General features: G+C 37.8%; 1 protein-coding gene across 1 annotated transcript in view; it reads right to left on the bottom strand.

Moving 5' to 3' along the window:
• The window catches only part of RunxA (Runt related A), a 68,292-nt gene extending 48,890 nt beyond the window's left edge, over positions 1-19,402 (bottom strand). The window contains exon 1 of the mRNA XM_067780609.1: positions 18,895-19,402. Within this exon, the coding sequence (XP_067636710.1) occupies positions 18,895-19,402 (508 nt within the window). The remainder of the gene's footprint in view (positions 1-18,894) is intronic.
• Positions 19,403-20,100: the final 698 nt, after the last annotated feature.

Genomic DNA, 20,100 nt, shown 5'->3' with positions numbered 1-20,100 from the left:
AGAAGAATTTCCCAAATCGGTAACACTGCATGAACTCGTGGGTAGGGTTTTCTTAAAGTTTTAAGAACAACAAAAACAATGAGGGCAGAAATAAAAGAGAGGTAGGTAAAAGAAGAAAGAAAATATCAGAAGTTGGTTGGGTTGAACGGTAGCTACCGCAGTAGAAACTCAGCTAGATTTCGCGAGGTTTCTAGCTTCGAAAAAATTTCCCAGAAATTCGTGTAAACGGAAAATGAAATACTTTTGCCTAGTTCTGTCAAAAGCTTGACAGCCAAGCAGAAAGTGACTCAGTGGCTGCAACTGATCATTCTTCTGAAATCCTCTAGTACATTGAAAATCTCAATGTGATATGTATCTTATAAACTATCATCAGATTGTACCCAAATCACCAACGATAAATGAGCTTTAGTGAACACAGTAATTTCGGAGGACTGCTTGGCATCCAGAATGGTTTTGCTAACCCAAACAAAATTTTATTTCCAACGTTTGCTTAGCTGACGCGATGCCCATCTGTAGAAGGTCGATTAAACGCGGCCAATAGGACTCTAATTTTTTCTACAGCTCGCCACATTGGATTTGAATTGTATCCACTCTGTGTAAAATATCTGTGTGACAGTCGCCAGTTTTAGTATAATTTGAGGAAATCTCAAGCGAGATCAGATACTCCCAAACCACCTCCGTTCACACGACAGTCGAGCTCAGAACCTTTATATGCGCAGTGCCCTTCGAGAAGTTTTCAAATTCTCTAACCATTGTAGCACCGCATAGTATTCTACTCATCGCATCCTTAATTGCGCCGATTTTCGCTTGTAAGACACTATAGTGATCAGTGAGTTTGAACCTGCATCGTACATCGAGCCAGAGAAATCCACCGTCAACCTTCCCTTGCAACTTGGACCCATCCCATATCCCATTCGTTTCCCTCTGTGCTGGAACCCGCAAAGGTAGCAGTTGTGTGTACAATATACTATACCCGATGAAGCCAAAGTGGGAAAGAATGTTGGTGTACCCGAAGTCGGAGTGAATATAGCCTATTTCAGGCTGATCAACGCCCGAGTAGCAGTCGCTTCGTCGGCAATATCTGTCGGATGTATGTTTAGTAACACATTTTGAGTTCAGTCGGGTTCGTTCCACTAGAGAAGTACCTTATAAAGGAGTATCAGCTTGACTGCCATCTGGTAGAACCCTTGCACGACTCTTGGCGATAAATCAAAGCTCCCAGCCCCTTCCTCAACATTCAGCTTCCACTTGATATTTTGGCGTCCAAATTTAGAAAAAAAAAAAAAAAATAGTTTGACAAATAATCCACAAAGGCTTTTAACCCATGCAAGCAGTTCTGACTAGACCATACTAGTAGTGCCTATTGTTGACAGCAGCTCTTTTCTTTAGCTTGTGCATCTCTTGGTTAAATTGTTTTTAATAATCAACGCCAAGTCGAAGTGGTTTAAAGAGTCGAAAAACTTTCCTCTCAATAATAAGGCAAACTAGTCCAGGGCGATGCTTAAGACATTTACTATTTCTAGTACGCGTACGATGTTAAACTAATTTTGAGTGATTTTCAGAATTTTAGGCAAAATCTTGTGTTTGCTCGAAAACTTACTTCAATAATTGCAATTCAATAATTAATTACTTCAATAATTGGAATTAGTTCAGTGGAGTGTTTTTAATTAAGAAGAAAGCACAGCTCTAAATATAACTACTTAAATTCCCAAAGTGCATCATCGCTAAACAATTCTCTATGTGCGAATTCTCAATACCGTTCACTGAAAAGCACCTGTAGCCACAAAATTCTATGAATCGAGTTTGTTTGAGCGGAGCAGAATTTTTAGCCGAACACGAAATCCATCAAACGAAATTTTCTGAAAACGAAAAAAAATCCACAAAAACAAAAAGAAATGGGCGGTAGTTTGCAGAATTTGCAAAATAAGCCTAAAGCACGAGTTACACATACACACACACACATGCCCGTATAACAGAATAAAGGAATTCATAGTAAAAACGTTGCATACAACGCGGCGCATCGAATCAGATGGTAAATGAATACGGGATTCTGTGAATTTTGAAAATTGCAGCTACCGGTGTGCCGTACGATCTAATACAAAACTATTCGAACCGATTTGATTGTATATTTGTTTGTTTGTTTGCTTACTCGACAATACGACGTGATGCAGAAAAATTTTCTGTGGTCCAACTTTGATAATTGTTGAACTTTTGCATTTCCATTTCTGAAAATCGCACAAAGAATTCAAGCGGATTCGGTTGTGCATGTGTTAGAGGAAGAGTGAATCAATGGCTCTATGTATACTGGCGGTCAGGCGCATGCATTCCGACATTGTCAAAATAAAGCGAACGCGCCAAAAACTATGCAATGGCACAAATAAAAGCTCGTAACACAAATAAACAGTAATGTGAAATTCAACTTCATGACACCGCAATTCCATGGTTCTGCTTTCTACCTCCCGCTCGCATGATTGTGTTTTTCACATATCCATATACATATATAGTTTGCTAAATCAGCGCAAGCATCACTTTATTTACATGCAGCTGTGGCTCAAATGGAGAGCATAGCTCAATTGTATTCATGGATACTCGTAAAGCAGCCATGGGGTGTAGTGGCCTACGGTGCAATGCAAAAACAATTGAAAATACATGTGGAAGTATATTTTCGGGCGTAAACGAACATTGTATACACAGCTGTGACTAAAAAGGGGCGCGGCCACGCCGATTTTCAAAAAATTTTACTTCTTGTAATTTGCTCCACCATATCACTCCTACGGGGAAATATTAGTATACCATATTGAATTTTTTTTTAACATTAGACTCAAAAAGATTTTGTTTAGTTGATGGGTGGTCGTCAACAGATTTAGCTAATTTTCACAAAGTCTAGATAATAATAGTAAGCAAAACCTCTCTGGAAATTAGACGATACGGCATTCAAAATTTTTAAAATTTACATGTAAATATGGGCGGTGCCACGCCCTTTTTCCAAAATTTTAGCAAATTAATATACTTCGACAGAAACTCAACTCAAATATTAGGTGACTTATGGAATTTTCACCATATCTCGAAGTTGCGATATCGAAAGTACACTGTAAAAGCTTCGAAAATTCATAAAATAAGATTTTTTTGAATATCTCGATCCTTGCTCCAACTAGCGGCGATTTTCTTCATGTATGTATTACGTGTTCCAAATATGAGGCAAATCGGACTACAAATACGATTCTTTGAATATCTCCATCCTTGCACCACCTAGCGGCGCTTTTTTTCATAGGTCGCTTTCTATTTATATATGTATTATGTGTTTCCAATATGACCATAAATACGATTTATTTAAATATTTCGATCCATGCGCCACCTATCGGCGTTTTTTTCTTATTATTGCATTGTCATAGAGTTCTGAACTATATTCCATGTTTCGAGCTTGCAGCTTATCTGGAAGTTACTTAAATTTCGATTAGAATATTCTGTTCGGTACACAGAGTCAAGCTAGTTCGATTCCCCGACTGTATTAGGCTTCCCCGCAAAAAACTTTAAAGTATAAATCTTTTACGCGATTAACTGAACCGTTCTAGCTTTTCACGCAAATAACGAACTGTGCCTTGCTAGTCTTCCATGGGAATTTGGATCGTTCTAGTCTTCCATGGGACCGACGGAATGATAAAAAGCTATTGCCAGTCTTTAATTTGTGAAATTATTCGGTCCGTGCAGTCATCTTTGCATTGACTTGTTTTTTCCCCAATATATATCAGGTGTATGCATATGAAGCCGGTATTTTTTATTAAAAAAACAAAAACACATTTAATTCAAGAGAACGTAACGAATATTTTATTCAAAGTAAGCGTCATCGCTAGCTACACATTTTGACCACCTCTCAGGCAATTTACGGATACCTCGCCGAAAAAAGTCTTCGTGTCTTGAAGCAAACCAGTCATCGAGCCATTTTCCAACATTTTCGTTAGAAGTGAAGCGCTGTTCGCTAAGTGCGTGCTCCATCGATGCAAGTAAGTGAAGGTCGAATGGAGCCAAGTGTGGTGAGTAAGCGGATTGGAGTAGCGGTTGTCAGCTGTACGACTCAACCAATTCCCGAGTCTGTTTTGTTCGGTGTGATGATGCATTGTCATCGAGAAAAATCAGTTTGTCATGCCTAATTTCATATTCTGGGCGTTTTTGGCGCAGAATACGGTTCAAGTTGGCCAATTGTTGTTGGTAGCGTTGACCATTAACAGTTTCGCCATGTTTTAGAGGTTCATACTAATTACACCACGCTGATCCCAGAAAACACTGAACATTTTCTTTTTTCCGAAGCAATTTGGTCTTGAGGACGATTGTGCTGGTTGGCCAGGACCAGAGATGGTATGTGCTCTTGCGTTTCAGATTCACAAAATAAATCCACTTTTCATCGCCAGTAACGATCCGATGCAAAAACGACTTTATTTTTTGTCTGGCGAGCAGCATTTCACATGTTGTTTTCCGGTTTTCCTGCTGTCTGTCACTCAGCTCATGTGGCACCCATTTTCCGGTTTTCATGATCTTTCCCATGGATTTCAAACGTCTGGAAATGGTTGTCTGGGACATATTCAGTTGTTCTGCGAGCTGGTTTTGCGTCTGACTATCGTCTTCATCCAGCAAAGCCTGCAATTCGACGTCCTCGAACAATTTCGGTGGTTTGCCACGGTCAGCGTTTCTCACATCAAAATTAAACTTGTTGAACCACCCAGTATACTGTGTTCGTCCAAGAGCGTTACAGAGACTTCGACAAGCAATCGTTGAAATTCTATCGCCCATTAACCAAATGGAAGCAGAAAATTAATACTCCCCGCAAATCGTTGTTTTAGGGCGCGTATTTCAACATTTTCAAGAGCGAAAAAAACACGATGTTGTATGAAACTTGAAATGTTTGGTATTGGATGTTGTTGACAGATCATAAGACGCCAACCAGTGACAATGGTAAGTTTTGACTGTTCCTAGAATTGTGCCTACTCTTCTTCTTCTTTCTGTGGCGATAAGGAGCTCTCATAAGGTTTTGATGAGTGTTATAGATACTGCCGGTTCACTGTTTTATATTGAGCCGGCACCTTGCGGATATTAGCACCACTAAGGTACCAACTATCGAAGGAGCGATTTGATATGACCACGTTGAACCCTCTAGATCATCCAAATGCCTCCTTCTGAGAAGAAATCGCCAAGCCATGCCAAATAAACAGCACTCGCCACAAATCCCACATATTTTGCTGCCGTCAGCGTGCCGATGATTTGGCTACATGAACTTCTAGGGATTTCGTTTACTTCTTTCCTACTTGATACGAGCATTTCCTTATTTTTCTGCTCCACGAGCGTGCCCGAAACTCTTTCTCTATTTGTATGGTTAAGTGCATTCGTAATGTCACACTATACAATAAGAGAGTATTCTTTAGAGCTCCGGAGCCAATAGCTTCTTGTGTTGCAGGTGTGGCCATGTTAATCTCGTTAAGTGTGAAACTTCTTTTTCCTAAACCGAATTGATTTTCTGCTGTGCACTTCATATTTTTGATTTCTCTTGCGAAACGGTTATAAATGAAAATATCGAGGAGATCATACAGAGGAGTAAATGGACGTGTCCGTAGAGTTTTTAACAGGCTTTGATAATGGCAACACATTGTTGGGATTGTTTCCTCAGCGAAGCATACAAGTTCGCAAATGTCAGCGATTCCTCACTATAATCTAACTTAAGGGGCGAGGGGGTGAAATTACGTAGAAAGTTCGAGATCAAATCGTGCCCAGAGACCCAGCAGTAATATTGAGATGCGATAAAGACTCCAATGAGACCGGATAGCTCTAGAAAAATTTGCTCTCCACCGATAACTTCTTCTACTGTTTCGTTTTCTGCTTGCACGTGATTAGCTAACTTCCCGGTTGTTTATCAATGTTGCTTGCCTTGCGGAATATTGGCCCATGAAGGTACTAGCCCTACCATATTGTGAACGATTTGACATGACCAAGTTGAACCTTCCAGTTCGTCCCTCGCTTTCTGTAAGGAGCTCTGCCTTGTTTGCTAAATAAATAGGATTCGTTCGCGCTGAGGAAGTTGACAATTGGGTTGAAGAAGCTATAAATTACGCTGGCAACTTATTGAATACCCTCCATCAAGATCGCTATATTTGTTGCAGAAATTGTATTATATTGTACCAGTGCTGAAAGAGTGTCAAATGGCACAGACCTCCTCTTGGAAGAAACTACATGTTTAGTTAAGTCTCATTTTTGTTCTTGTGAGCCAATTTTCTATCTTTACCACTGCTTACGAATTAACGCACTACTCCCTCGCAATTTCCTCTATATTTTATGTCTAGAAGGCAACAACTAGCTACATATATGTAGTCTTCGTTAAATATTATATTGATCACTTTCCCATACCTGACTAAATTGCACATGTTTGATTCTCGAAGGAAGGTACACTTCCAAACACAAGCCTTTGACGAACCTTCGAACAAGTTCAAATGAAGATCTTAGTCTCTTCAAAGGTGCAGTGCCTTCTACCTCATTGTCCGTCCTCTATTTAGAGGCTTGCTAGCGTCTGTCTCTTTCGAATTTTTAATTGAATGTCCGTCGCCTTTCGCCTTCCGCCAGAAGAGAACCTTGATATCGGCCGATTGTCACTCAATTCAAAGCGTACCAAGTTTGCCCCAAATATATCGTCAGAGTCCCATTTTCAGGCAGCAAGTTATAAAGAGTTGAGGGAAGTTATAGACAAACTTGCTGTAAAATTTACGGCCAAAATGATGAGTAAACACCTCAGGCATGGGAGAATAAAAGCGCCATCTATCGTAGCAAAGGTAGCCTTTATCGACGCTGACGCAAATATTAGTATAAGTGAAACAGAACTTCGCATAACGGTGTCACAGCGGACACCAAAACGCGTGTGCTCGGATGCGGATGTGGCAATCATGAATTAGGATGGACGGACAGCATCGCCGAACCATACTGACGTAAAATCTCTATAGTACGTATGTGTTTATATTTAAAGCCCCATATATTGCTTGATATTGACAATCGTTGAATCTGAGCCTTTATAATTAAATGTACAGCACTGTTTGTATGAGTCGAATGAGTGGCCAATGACTCTGTGACTCATGGATGTCGTATTAAGCTGCCAGAGGGGAGATTGACAGCAGCATTAGCAACGAAAAGAACGGAACGCCTTGTCCATGTCGGTTGTGTTGACGAGAAATGCGGTCTGTATTGAGGCTTTGGTTTTTGTGGTGCAACCACAAACGGTTGCATGTTAATTCGTTGCCTTCTATTGTTGTTGCGTTTTAATTCACCTTTTTTTATTTCTTTACGTTTTTTATTCAAATTGTCGTTATTGTTTTTGTTATTTGCTGCTTCTATTGAATATAAATTAATGCCATATTAGTACTTAGTTTTTCTTTGCTATATTTGAATTGGTCGTATTTGTATTTGGAAGCAATCCAGGCTTTGTAGTTTTTGTATGAAAACCAATGCTGATTGATTGCACTGAGCCAATGTGAGTTTGAAAGAGATCGATTGTGTTTGTGTAGGAGTACGTCAAAGGATAAAATTCTGCGTTTTGAATGAAGTGAATGATGTACGGCTAATTCGAACAACTATAGGTAATTAGGCATTTGGCGCCGGTCCTGGTAATATTTTGTTGATGTTAACGGGAGCATCAATACCAGCGATGAATTTCGATGAACCTATCACGCCAGTAGGCTCTTTATTCTACTGTGAGTTTCATATATTAGACTCTGAGTACGAGATTCTCCCGGCATAACACTTTGCATACTTGTTGTGGACGTGGCTGAGGGCCTGTGCTCAAAATGGCTGAATTATTGCTTGGTGGATCGCTTTGTAGGCCCTTATATTCCTTGTAGACGAGATCTCATCTATCAGTTATCTGTTAGGATTCCTATTGTCCTGATGTCATAAGAAGGCATCCCGTCGCATTTCTGTGCGCGGTAGTTTGGCTGAGGAAGTGCTTTATCAAAAAAAAAAAAATAATCATTCATTAATTGGCGCCAAAGCCATTTCGGCCGTGCTGTTACCAGTCATGCCAGCTGTCCTTGTTTCACGATAACTGGCGCAAGTTGGGAGCACCAAGGGAGGTCAGGTCTTCCTCCGCCTGCCTCTCCCAACTCAGTAGAGTTCACCCCCTTCTTCTGCTTCCAAGCTGCGGAGTCAACTGAAATACTTGCTTGGTCGGGGCGTCTTCGTCCATTCGCATAACATGGTCTAGCCAGCGAACCCTTTGAGTTTTCATTCGCAGCACTGTCTTCATATCTACGTAAAGCTTATACAGCTGGTCATTACACCTCCTTCGATACTCGCCGTAGGTATCACGCACAGGACCATAAATCTTCCGGAGAATGTTCCGCACGAACACTCCAAGAGCCACCTCATCTTCTCTCGACACAGTCTATGATTCCGGGCAACTGGTGCTTTGCTTGATTGTCTCCCATTTTTGCTGCAGAGAAGTTTTTGTTGTAGTATAAACCAAGTTAATCCACCTAGTTCTGATTTGGTGCACTTGTAGCAATTTCGGAACCATAAAGCAATCTATAGGGACTTGGAAAGGTGCGACGGCAAGTATGCCTGGAAATAGCACGCGCACTGAACAGCCTCGGGAAGAGTAAAATATAATTTTTCACTTTCTATCTCTACATGTGTTCGGCTAGGGTGGAAAATGCGACGATACTTGATGGCATGGAATGGAGACACGGGATAAACGGGGTCGCAAAAACTGTTGATTAAACGTCTGACACGGACTATTTCATGGGAGTTGTTGATTTTTAGGTACACAAATTATGATATCTTTCGAGGAACTAATAGCAGGGACATTTCAATATACATAGACTGTTAGAAAATGGAAAAGGGAACTGGAGCTGGACTGTACTTAAAGCATCTGCATGACATCGACTTTCTCCTGTAGATTGTTCCGGTATAGCATGGTCCCAGACACCAATGTAATGGTCTTAGTCGATAGCCAGGCTACCTTAAAGGTATTAAAACCCAACTTGATAAAGTCCGATATTGTGTTGTGGTTTCGAGCCTGGCTGGCGTCCACATTAGCGATATTGAAGTAATAAATTGACAAATAAGATGTTCAGGAAAGTTGCCCAAACAGACGTAACCGAGGTAGGCAGCTCTGTATGACTACCGCTCAGTTATTTACTGAGGAAAATCCAGAAATATAATATTTTGGCAACAGACTTAATGTGCACAAAACGGTATGGCTGCAATGTCTCAAGATCCTTTTGGTTAAGTTTGGATAGGAAAGGAACTAGTTTCCCTCTGGAGCTAAACAAATTTGCAATGAGAGTACAAAAGGATGTCATAACAGGCCACGCTATTCCACCAACGCTCCAGTGGTGCGACATAGCAACACAATCCCTCTAAATAAGCTGTCAAAATGAGGAGAAGGAGGAGTTTATGCATGACTTTCTCTACCAATATCCAAGACTGCAAACAAGATGACTCGGATTTTTGGGCACACGGCTCTACGTTAGTCTGGCAGCAGCCTGAGGGCATTCACAATGGACAAAATGTCTGCCAATGAATTTGTGGGAAGTTTTCATGCGCGCCCTCTTAATCTAATCTAACCTATCTGCTTGTACAGGGTTAAGTTGATAAGTACTTGACGTTTAACGCTTTGACTAAAAATTTGGTATGTCGTTCAATTCCCAACTAAACTCTTACCCAATTTTCTCTCAATTACATCCTCAATTAAGAGTTAATATTTGTTTGAATGCCAACATAATTGAGTGGATTGTTCTGAACAATGAAACAATTGCAGTAAACCAAAAACATCCAAAAATGAAAACGCCACCCAACTAGAAAAAAAATTCTGAAACAACCAAAATTTCTCCACAATTAAAAAAGCAACATCAGCAACAATTGCTTTCAACAGATGACAATGCAGCAACACTGTCCATTCTTCCCCTATGCTACAAAAAAAAAAAAACTTTAAGTGAGCCCTTTAGTATTAAAATTTTGCCACTTTTCCACATTGAAATTTTTGTTATTGTTGTCATTTAACAACACTTGGAATTTGATTGTTGATGAACTTAAACTTAAAGTGGCAAAATTGTTGGCAATAAAAAGCAGTGCAGCTGTCAGCCGCTAAGCAAGAGTAGCGGTCTTTTGTTGCCTAAAAAGCGAACCTCATTTGCCGAAAGGATCAGATAGACGCTGCAATATCCTTTTGGGAGTCGACGCGTTGTCCGTTGTTTGGCTGTCTCGTGAAGAAGCGGTAAAATGCTGTTGACGAAGAGCGAGCAGAGGTGGGGAAGTTAGCTCGAGTAGTACTAAAAAATGCTATTTAAGCACTTTGTGCCAACAATAAGCTCCCTTCATGCTGACCACAGTTGTTAGATACTTTTTTGAAGTGAACAAAGTAATGCAATTTAGTTGGCACAAGCACAAAAAAAAAAAAAAAACCGAAAATATTTCACAACAAAACACTTCACTTCACTGAGTGTTTTTGTTTTGAGAAGAAACGAAAATCGAAAAAAATAAACAAAATACGAAATTGCGAGTAAATTAAAAAAGTGCAAAACTTTCGCATTGCTAAAGTGAAAATGAAAAGGCAAAAGTTTTGCGTGAAAATATCGAAAATAAAAGAATAACAAAATTTGAGCTAAAAAAGCTGCTGAAAATAATTTTCGCTTTTACTGCGCTGTGGAAGTTTGTTGCATCGGTAATTTGAGTTGTTTGTGGGGCATTCCATATGAAATGAACGAATCTCTAAATTGAGCCTTTTTATATTTGCTAGCACTCTGATCATGTCATGTCTTTTCTTGTCTCTCATAGAAATCATATTCGTCCGCATTGTCTATTAAGCGCGTAAAAACGAGATATTGAAAAACTTCGCGTTAATGCGAATCGCGGCTAGACGCTCCTTCACAGCCGTGAACGATACTACTTGACGGCAAATTTTCTTTCCCACCACAAAACCAACACTTTGGCTCCGAATTTCGCATTTGCTTATATGGACTCTGTAGTAGACGTCGCATCGGTACCTTGTCCCAAAAGAGTTTGTACATTCCAAGTACAAGCCCCAAAATCATGGGCTTTAAAGTCCTAGTCCGCTATATGTTTGCCGTTGTTGTATCAGTAGAAAGAGTTTGATCCGAGGATTGCTCATATGTTTCACTGGAAAGCGTTTTTACGTTGAAGGTCCGAAGCTATTTTGTTTTAGTCACCTTATCGATAGGCATACCTACCGCGGGTATATTTTAAGCCCCCATAACCCACAAGGAGCAGCAAATTTCAGTAAAGATATCTCGCTTGTGTTTAAACAGACAGACGTCATGACTAATAAACTCAGCTCGTCATAATGTTGAATTCGAAATAATTATCTTTTCTCCTTTAAGGAGACCAAACTAAATGTGCTAAATGTGTTTCATTTTCATGAAAGGAATAATGAGAAGGGTTAATGGGCGCTAATGCCCATGTCCTTAAAGCTTCAGCGCGGTTAGTGCAAATCTGAAATGATGTACGACCACATATTTTAGGCCCACGCTTATTGATATTACATCAGACATTGTTCTTAACCGTTGTGTAAGATAATCTCAACAGGTAGCAGCTCAGTTGGCCCTATTCCGAATTTAAATGGTCACTTAGGAATCACATCAATATGTTCCCATTTTAAAGAAGCCCCCACTGGGAAAGAAATTCTCTACTCGAAAATAGGAAAAAATTGCACTTATTTATAAATTATTATATAGCGAAGGTAATAAAACGTTACTGTCATTTTACCAGTCGATGGCATTTTAATAAGTGAAAGAAATAAAATAATTGACCGAATATCCACTTAAAAATATATGAATCAACTTTAAGACCTCCTACGATGGTCAGAATGCTCATAAGGTCAAAGACGTTGACATTGTAACCGGTTGAAGTCGAAATTGAATTGATCTTGTGGCCTTCTGAAACTCTCATTAGGCCAATTGATATTACTACGGTTGAACTTACGCCATCCCACTGTTCTATTGATGTATCTATATTTTTTATAGATTGTGCTTCTGCTTTTATAGATGAGGGTAGTGGAATTCTAAAAGAAGGAAAGTGCTTTACCCAGTGACGGTGACGGTTATGACAAATCTATTTTCAGAAATAATTTTTGTTGAGCTTTAAAAATGGCGGCCTCGAAAATTTAGAAATACATTTTTTTTTAACTAGAAAAATATTGATTTTCTAAATGTGGTCACTTCTCGGCAGTAATTTGATAAAAAACTTTAAATGTAGTTTTCCCATGAAAAGCTTCTCAGTGAAAATTCATCAAACTTGCAGCTGCCATTCGGAGCCTGTAGGAAACATGTAAGCCCCGTCACGCCAACTTGGAGGAACACTTAAAAAGGAGCACGTTGCGAAGTGGAAGTGAAGCTCGGTCTAAATCCCCTCGGAGGTAAATCGCGTCAATTAAAGAAATCGCTGCAAATAAATATGCTCCGACTGAGCTGATAGAACAGATGATAACTAGTCAGACACTACACTGAAAGAAATGACGGTAGTTCAAAGCGGTCCATTTGTTTTTGGATTGACAGGCATTTGGTAAAATTGAACGCTTTATGGTTAATTCAACCGATTTTTTTTGTCTGTGGAACAAATTTGTTTAATAATTTCAACAAAAAAGAAACTGTTGATCTCAAGTAAACAATATTCTGTAAATATGATAGTCTCAATGAAGCTAGCTTATTTTTCTGTGAATAGAACTGATTACATCGGTGGTTTCAACGGTGAACAACTGTCAATATGACGCAAATACAACACCTTATTTCAAAGAGAAACTTACGCTCACGGCGCTCACTACTTTGTTTTTATGATTACGGTGCCACAGAAATTTTTTTTGTTGATTTGACTGTTGAAACGGTCAATTCAGAATATACAATTTGCTTGAGGTTGATTCAACAGCTATTTGATAAACGGATTGGCTGATGAGCCTGCCAGACCATTATTTAAATACTTTTATTTCTTAGCTCAAAGCAAAACGTCAGAATAAGTCAAAAATCTAATTTGATTTTAAATTTTTTGAAGTCAAAGCGAGCAATAGAAATTTTGCCTACTTTTTCAGTAAGTAATTAAAAATAAATTTATTTTATGGATTTAACTAAAGGTTTGCTGCTTAATAAATACATATGTTCCAGCTCTCCAAAATTTTCCATTGAACTTTAACTAAATTATAGTTTGAACTTGAAAGCCATCTGTTAAATGTGGAATGATAGTTAATTTGCTACAGTGAAGACGGTGTGTTAAATTTTTAAGAAATTTGTAAAAATAGAAACATTTAGCTGTACAAGCTTCTTTTAGCTGATCGTTATAGAGAAACAAAAAAAAAAATGAAACGCTTAACATTCATTGGTAGATTTCAAACAGAATGACCCTACGATATTGACGAACATGTACAGCAGCGAACAAAAAAATGGGAGAAGCAAATTTTTGTTTTAAATTTTGTGAATTAAATTCTTCTTTTTTTATTTTCGATTTAAAAAAAAAATTATGTGTCTTAAACTATGCAAACGAATCTCAATATTTTTATCCGAGATTCGAGAAAATTTTGAATTTTTTATTTGGACTTCTCTTAATTTTTTCAATATGCAATTTTTTTAGACCTAAATACAATTTGTAAGTCTCTTAAAACTAGCAATGATTTTTGAAATGATTCAGATTATCTTCCGTACGAAAAAAATGTTCCCACTTTGTTTGTAAGAAAATCAAAAATACCTTTGGAAAAAAAAATTTTCAAAAATCTATGCAAATTTTGAGGGACGTATTACTTGTACTTTGTCAGACTAAAATTGATTGGGCTACAAAACTTCACACAAGGAAACATTTAAAATACTCCAAATACATTTTAGAAATTTTCGTAATATTTTCTCGAATTTTCGAATTTGAACACGTTTTCGAGTTTGGTTTGCATAGTTTCAATTACAAAACGCATAGCAGCTTATCATTAGAATAACGAAAAAAATATAAATTTCAATGCTCAAAAACGTCATTGCTATTCTTTTGTCCGCTGCTGTATGTATTCCCACTAAAAAATAAAACTTCGTAAATCGCAAAGAGCTTATCTATTTTTTACTTCAAGTTTAGTTAACTTGTTTTTTATTTTTAGTTATATCTTTTATTTTAGCACAAAACATGCTTTATTCACTCATCAGTTGTCACTTTGTTGCTTTTATTGGCATTCACACTAAAACCGCTTGTTAAGCGAAAAAGTGTCAACACGCGGTCAACTTCATTTGGATCCTGTTTTACATTGTGCTCTTTTAAATTGTTTATCCACCCATTATTTTCTATCACATTTTACTTCTTTTAATTAATTTACTGTTTTATTTTCCTCATTATTTAAAAACTAAAAGAAAATAGAAAGCACAAACAAATTCTGAACATGTAGCCTCTGCTGGAGTACCCCAGAAGGAGACCATTGACCATGACCGTGTTGCATTTTGCAAGTTTATAAAGAGGTTGGCCATTTATTGCGCCAAGTTCCACCAGGTGAACACTGTATTTGAATGTGGCATTTCCAACTACCAGATGTCAGATTCTGTCGGCTCTGTACCTTTATTAGGAACTCTCTTAAGTAATGTGGGTACGACTTTTTGGTGATCAGGGTGCAGTTGTGAAGCGGTTAAAGCTTAACGATTGTATCGGCGTACATGACTTGGTAAACAATAAGGAGTATCTGCACAAGTGCAGCTATTTGTATGCCTGTCATGGGTTGCGGGGTAGCAGGGCTAGTGAAGAGAGGCTGGTGATATGGACTGGGAGAGAATAAAATCCCGAAAGAACATATCTTGGCCTGTTTAGTGATAGGCTGTGCAGAAAAAGGGCATTCTGGATGACCAGGTAATTCAAGAAACAAATTTTCAATTGAGTTTGAAATTGCCTACCTAATCTCCAGGAAAAAATCTTAGCGATAAGATGAAATCCGAGGAAGGCTGCTACTCGACGAATAAGGAGACTTGGCCCCGCCAACGGGAGTACAAAATTGTCCTATGCACCGCGAGCACTAAATCTTTGTAGGAGCATGGCGTGTTCGTTGATAACTAATATTCCGAGCGTTTTTCTGCCATGAACAGATGCTCAGTGAAAATGCACCTGCAGTTTGGAGTCGGCATAAAGTATGTAGGTCCCGTCCTTTCTATTTGTAGCGCAAATTCAAATAAGCATGACGCAAATGGGAAGAGGTTCTCAGCACTAATTTTCTTGGAGGCAAATCACGCCAAGTATATTTTGTATCGACTTTTTATCACTTCAAATATTATATATTTTTTTAACAACCCTGACTAAATTTATCATATATTCGATTCAGCTTTTAGAAGGTTATGATCAGTTTTATAGCTTTGGAATACCTATTTGGCCCACCTGGGCCGCAGCTATAATACCTACCAACCTAAGGGACAACACTCATCTAACATTTTTCTATTTCTTTTCATGGCAGAAATACACCCGGAGCGCTTGCTAAACACTGCCGAGGGGCGACCCGCTTAGAAAAATTTTCTTCTAATTGAAAAACCTTATTTCTAAAATTTTGATGTTGCTTTGCCCGGGGTGTGAACCCAGGGCATACGGTGTGGTAGGCGGAGAACGCTACCATCACACCACGGTGTCCGCCAAGCAGACCCAAGCAATAAAATAATATTTAAAAAGCATATTTAGACGTATGTCTTTTAGTTTGACAAATATGCGTGCATGCGTCTTACCTAGCTGCTCGTTAGTCAACGACTAAGCTATTACCACTACAATAGTTTTACTCTTACCAACACAGCGACATTTGGACTAAGTATGCAATCATCGTATAAACAAGACTGACTATAACACGGTTACCAAATTGAGAATGTGTTAATATATGGGGTATATCATCCCATTTCGACCAATTTTGAACCGACCCCTTTAGAATTGGCTGAAAGTTTTTCTTCTTTTTCTAACTTACGAAAGACATTTTTCAAAATGTTTTCAAATTTTTTCATCCAACTCAAAAAGTTATGAATTTTTAAAAAAACACCGTTTTTGTTTTCAAAATGCTATAAGTTTTTCAAAAATTGACCGTTTGGGATCTTTTTTTTAAATTTGTTTTTAAATGTACTTTTCGGAAAAAATACAAACAAATTTTTAGTTTTTTTTTTTTTTTAATTTTTCAGTTTTTCGAGATTTTTCGAATTTCGCCATATTTTTTTTCTCATAAAAAGCTTCAATCAATTCTGCAATCATCCCCACTAATCCCGGAGTGGGACGATTGCAGTCCTTCGCTTGCGGTGAACTGGCTCATTTGTTTCATAAAGAAGCATAACTCACAGCTGCGAATGATGCGAAGATGATTATAATACAGCAGCAAAAGATTTGAATGAAAGACTTTTGAAAAGAAAATCGATTACAGGAACTCAACAATTACATAGCATAATTCCTGACAAAAATGTTTGTTTGCATGTTAAAAACTCTTCAAATTCAGAAGAACAAAGAATTTGTAAAATATTTAAACGCCAGAAAATAAATTCATAATTTGTTACATTATTTTTAGAAAACTTATATGTTTACTGTGTTAGTCATTAATCCTCGTTATTTTAATCGTAGATTACCATAATATATAAAGAAAATAATACTTAAAAATCATTTTCTTACATTTTTTTGTTATATAAATAAAATTTATAAAAAAAAATTTTTTTTTTTTCAATTAAATAATAAAAAAAAAATAAAAAAAAAATCGGCTCACTCCGGGATTAGGGGGATGATTGCAGAATTGATTGAAGTTTTTTATGAGAAAAAAAAAATGGCGAAATTCGAAAACTCTCGAAAAACTGAAAAATTAAAAAAAAAAAAACTTTAAAAATTTTTTTGTATTTTTTCCGAAAAGTACATTTAAAAACAAATTTAAAAAAAAAAAGATCCCAAACGGTCAATTTTTAAAAAAGGTATAGCATTTTGAAAACAAAAACGGTGTTTTTTTTAAATTCATAACTTTTTTTGAGTTGGATGAAAAAATTCTGAAAAACGTCTTTCGTAAGCTAGAAAAAGAAGAAAAACTTTCAGCCAAAGCTAAAGGGGTCGGGTTCAAAATTGGTCAAAATGGGATTGAATACCCCATATACAAACGCGTAGTGAGCACGAAAAAAATATCAATTATTTATTTAGTTTGATTTCAGTCACTGATGACCTGATATGAAACTTCTCGCTCTATGAGAGCGCGTGAAAATGTGCATTTTTTATAATATTGGCCACAGATGCCATCATGCTCAAAAGCAAATTTGGGCATTTCAGAATAACTTTGGGGTATTTTACATGGTAAAGGCTTAGTGTATGATTTCCACCGAAAATTTACTCAAGATTGTCAAATGGGATATCAAAAACCTCGAATTTTTGTCAGGATTACAAATCCAAAGAAAAAAATCTTTTTCACCCGTGGAAAATTTATCAGTGGCAACGCCTTTCATCGAAGGACTGCACACGAAACGGGTGTTGGTAGCAACTTTCAATTGATATAAAAGTCAGTTTTTTAGTCTTCGTATTAATGTAAATGGATGCATAAAGGCCATGCTTTTGTGGAGCGTTGCGACATTCCATTTTTGACAGCTGAGATAAATTGTAGGTATACGTATAGGTTAACGCAGCATGTTTAAATACCAGCCTTTTGCGGACGACAACGCAGATACTTCACCAAGTGATCTAATTTCGTAATTTCTTATACATTTTTTGCGTATGTGGATATACATATGTATGTACATAAACGTTTTGGTCGCGCCAAAGTCAAACAAGGGGCTAGCCGTTCATTGTTATATTATGGCGGCGCCAGAGCAACAAAGCAAAGCAACGCAACCGAAATATATTATTTCATATTTTTTCACTTATCTACCACAAAATATTTCTACAAAACTTTGCCTTTTTTATAAATTTTAATAAGTTTTTATCAGCTTACTTGCTGATTTATTTGAAAATAATGAAACCGAACGGATTTCTTGCAGTTTTTTCTTGCGTATTTTAGGCAAATCTATAGCCATCTGATTTCAATACCCATTCTTGGAAACGAATGAACTTTTGTTTACAAGTGAATGAACAGACAGCTGATTTCAAGCCCCATTCCTGGAAACGAATTGAGAGAGAATGAATGTTTGGTATCAGGTCATCAGTGATTTCAGTGCTTGTACAATAAGCACGTGTCACACGTATTCTTTGGTACTCTGGAATAAAGGTGCGTGCGACTCTTCCGTATTGTACGAGCATCGAAATCAAACTAAAGGGCCCATTACAGATACTTAGCATAGACTTGACTTGGCTTGGCGTAAACTTGGCAACTTAGCCCCGATTATACTCCACTTAGCGCATACTATCTGGTATCATAATCAATAAATGTTAATTTGTATGACGAAATGTCAAAATGAAATGGAAACAAATAAATGGCACCTCAAAATGTAAACGTCACTTATAACTTACATAGAAAATCAAAATTCAACAGACTTTTAAGTCAAGTCAAGTCTATGCTAAGTATCAGTAATGGGCCCTTAGATGTGCTTTCTCGTTGTGCTCTAGCTCATCGTAAGCGTATATGTTCACGCCCATCCATGCTTATGTATATTTGAATGTTCCACCTATTTTCTCTTCGTTGTTAAGCTTCACGCTTAAGAAACTTTGATGGCCAAAACATCATTCAAAGAAAATGAGTAAATAATACTTCAGAATTTGTTTTGATTGTTTGAAAAATGTCGGAACCATACAGGTGACGGCCGGAATTTAGTTGATTGGTACTTTTTATATAATTTGACACTCCTAATTCCGGCGCAGTACGATTTTGACATTGTTCCATCGAATTACAAAAACAAAGTACATGGAATTTTTATTTATATTTGTCTCTATGTCGCCGTGCTGCCACCTTGTATGGTTCCGCCCTTGTATCAAAAATCCACCTACCTCTTCCACTGCGTCCCACAAATCGCAGATCATTGAATTTCGCCACTTGATTCTTCATTACAGCCGTACAATTTCTCAATTCAGCACAATAATTCTCATCATTACCAGCGCGTACCGTCACCATAGTACCATCCATAATATCGCCCAGCGACACAACCTTAAAAGCAACCGGCAGCGTCTTATTCGAGCGCCAATGTGGTGGTAGTACTGTACAAACAAAAAGCGGACTACTGGTACGTATCAACTCGCCTGGATGTTCTGTGAGAAAATCGCCTAAAGTTCGTTCCGCCAAAATGTCGGAAGTCATTTTTGTGTAGGCTTCATTTAAGAGTTGCGCCGCTGTTGGTGGTGTATTTTGTTCATTTGAATTGTTGTTGTTTGCTGTGCTATTATTATTACTACCACCATTATTATTCGAATTTGAATTGTTTGTATTGTTGTTGCCATTTTGTGTCGCACCTCCATTATTGGCAGCGACGACGGTGTTGGTCGTTGTGGTGAGATGCATTTTGTGATGATGGTTGGAGCCGTAGGCGACTTGTTTGAGGCGAACAATTTTTGCGGATTTTTATTTTAAAACAATACGGCAACAACAAATGTGTAATTGGTTAAAAAGTTATTGAGAGATTTTACAACAGCCCGTAGGCGATTATTTTTTGGTGATATCTGAAAAAAATATGAAATAGGAATATGAGAAGACAAAAAGTTTCTTTGTTTTTATGAAAGAAATGTTTTATAAATGTATAGGAGGTAAAGGAGACCTCGCATAGACTGAATGTGTCCATAACTTTATCCAGAATTTTTTTCGCAACAAAACGGGAAAATCCCAATTAGGTACTAGGGCTTACGTTATACAATAACTGCGTCCTATTGGCAAACATTAGAAATTTTCGAGGTCCAAGTTTGATAGCTGCTATGAACTCTGGCAGCTATGCCGCCCCTAATTGCTCGAGCCTTGACCTTGCGCGCGCAGGACCTAACACAGAACTTATTCAACCATTTCTTCCTACAGCCCGCATTTCCTAAAGCTGGAAATTTTCTACGACTACTGTTATTGACGATGCCAAATGTACTCCCCCGCGGTAAGGGGGCTTAGAATATACCAGTGGTCGTAATAGGCGTCTAAAATACCAAATTTATTCGAGGGGTTGTGTAGCGAAATGCTTTAAAGGGGTTGCCAGCGCTATTTTCAGCTTCTTCAACTCA

The sequence above is a fragment of the Eurosta solidaginis genome, chromosome 4 (genome assembly GCF_040869045.1).
Source record: "Eurosta solidaginis isolate ZX-2024a chromosome 4, ASM4086904v1, whole genome shotgun sequence".
Lineage (NCBI taxonomy): Eukaryota > Metazoa > Arthropoda > Insecta > Diptera > Tephritidae > Eurosta > Eurosta solidaginis.
This window is presented reverse-complemented; position numbering and strand designations above follow the sequence as displayed.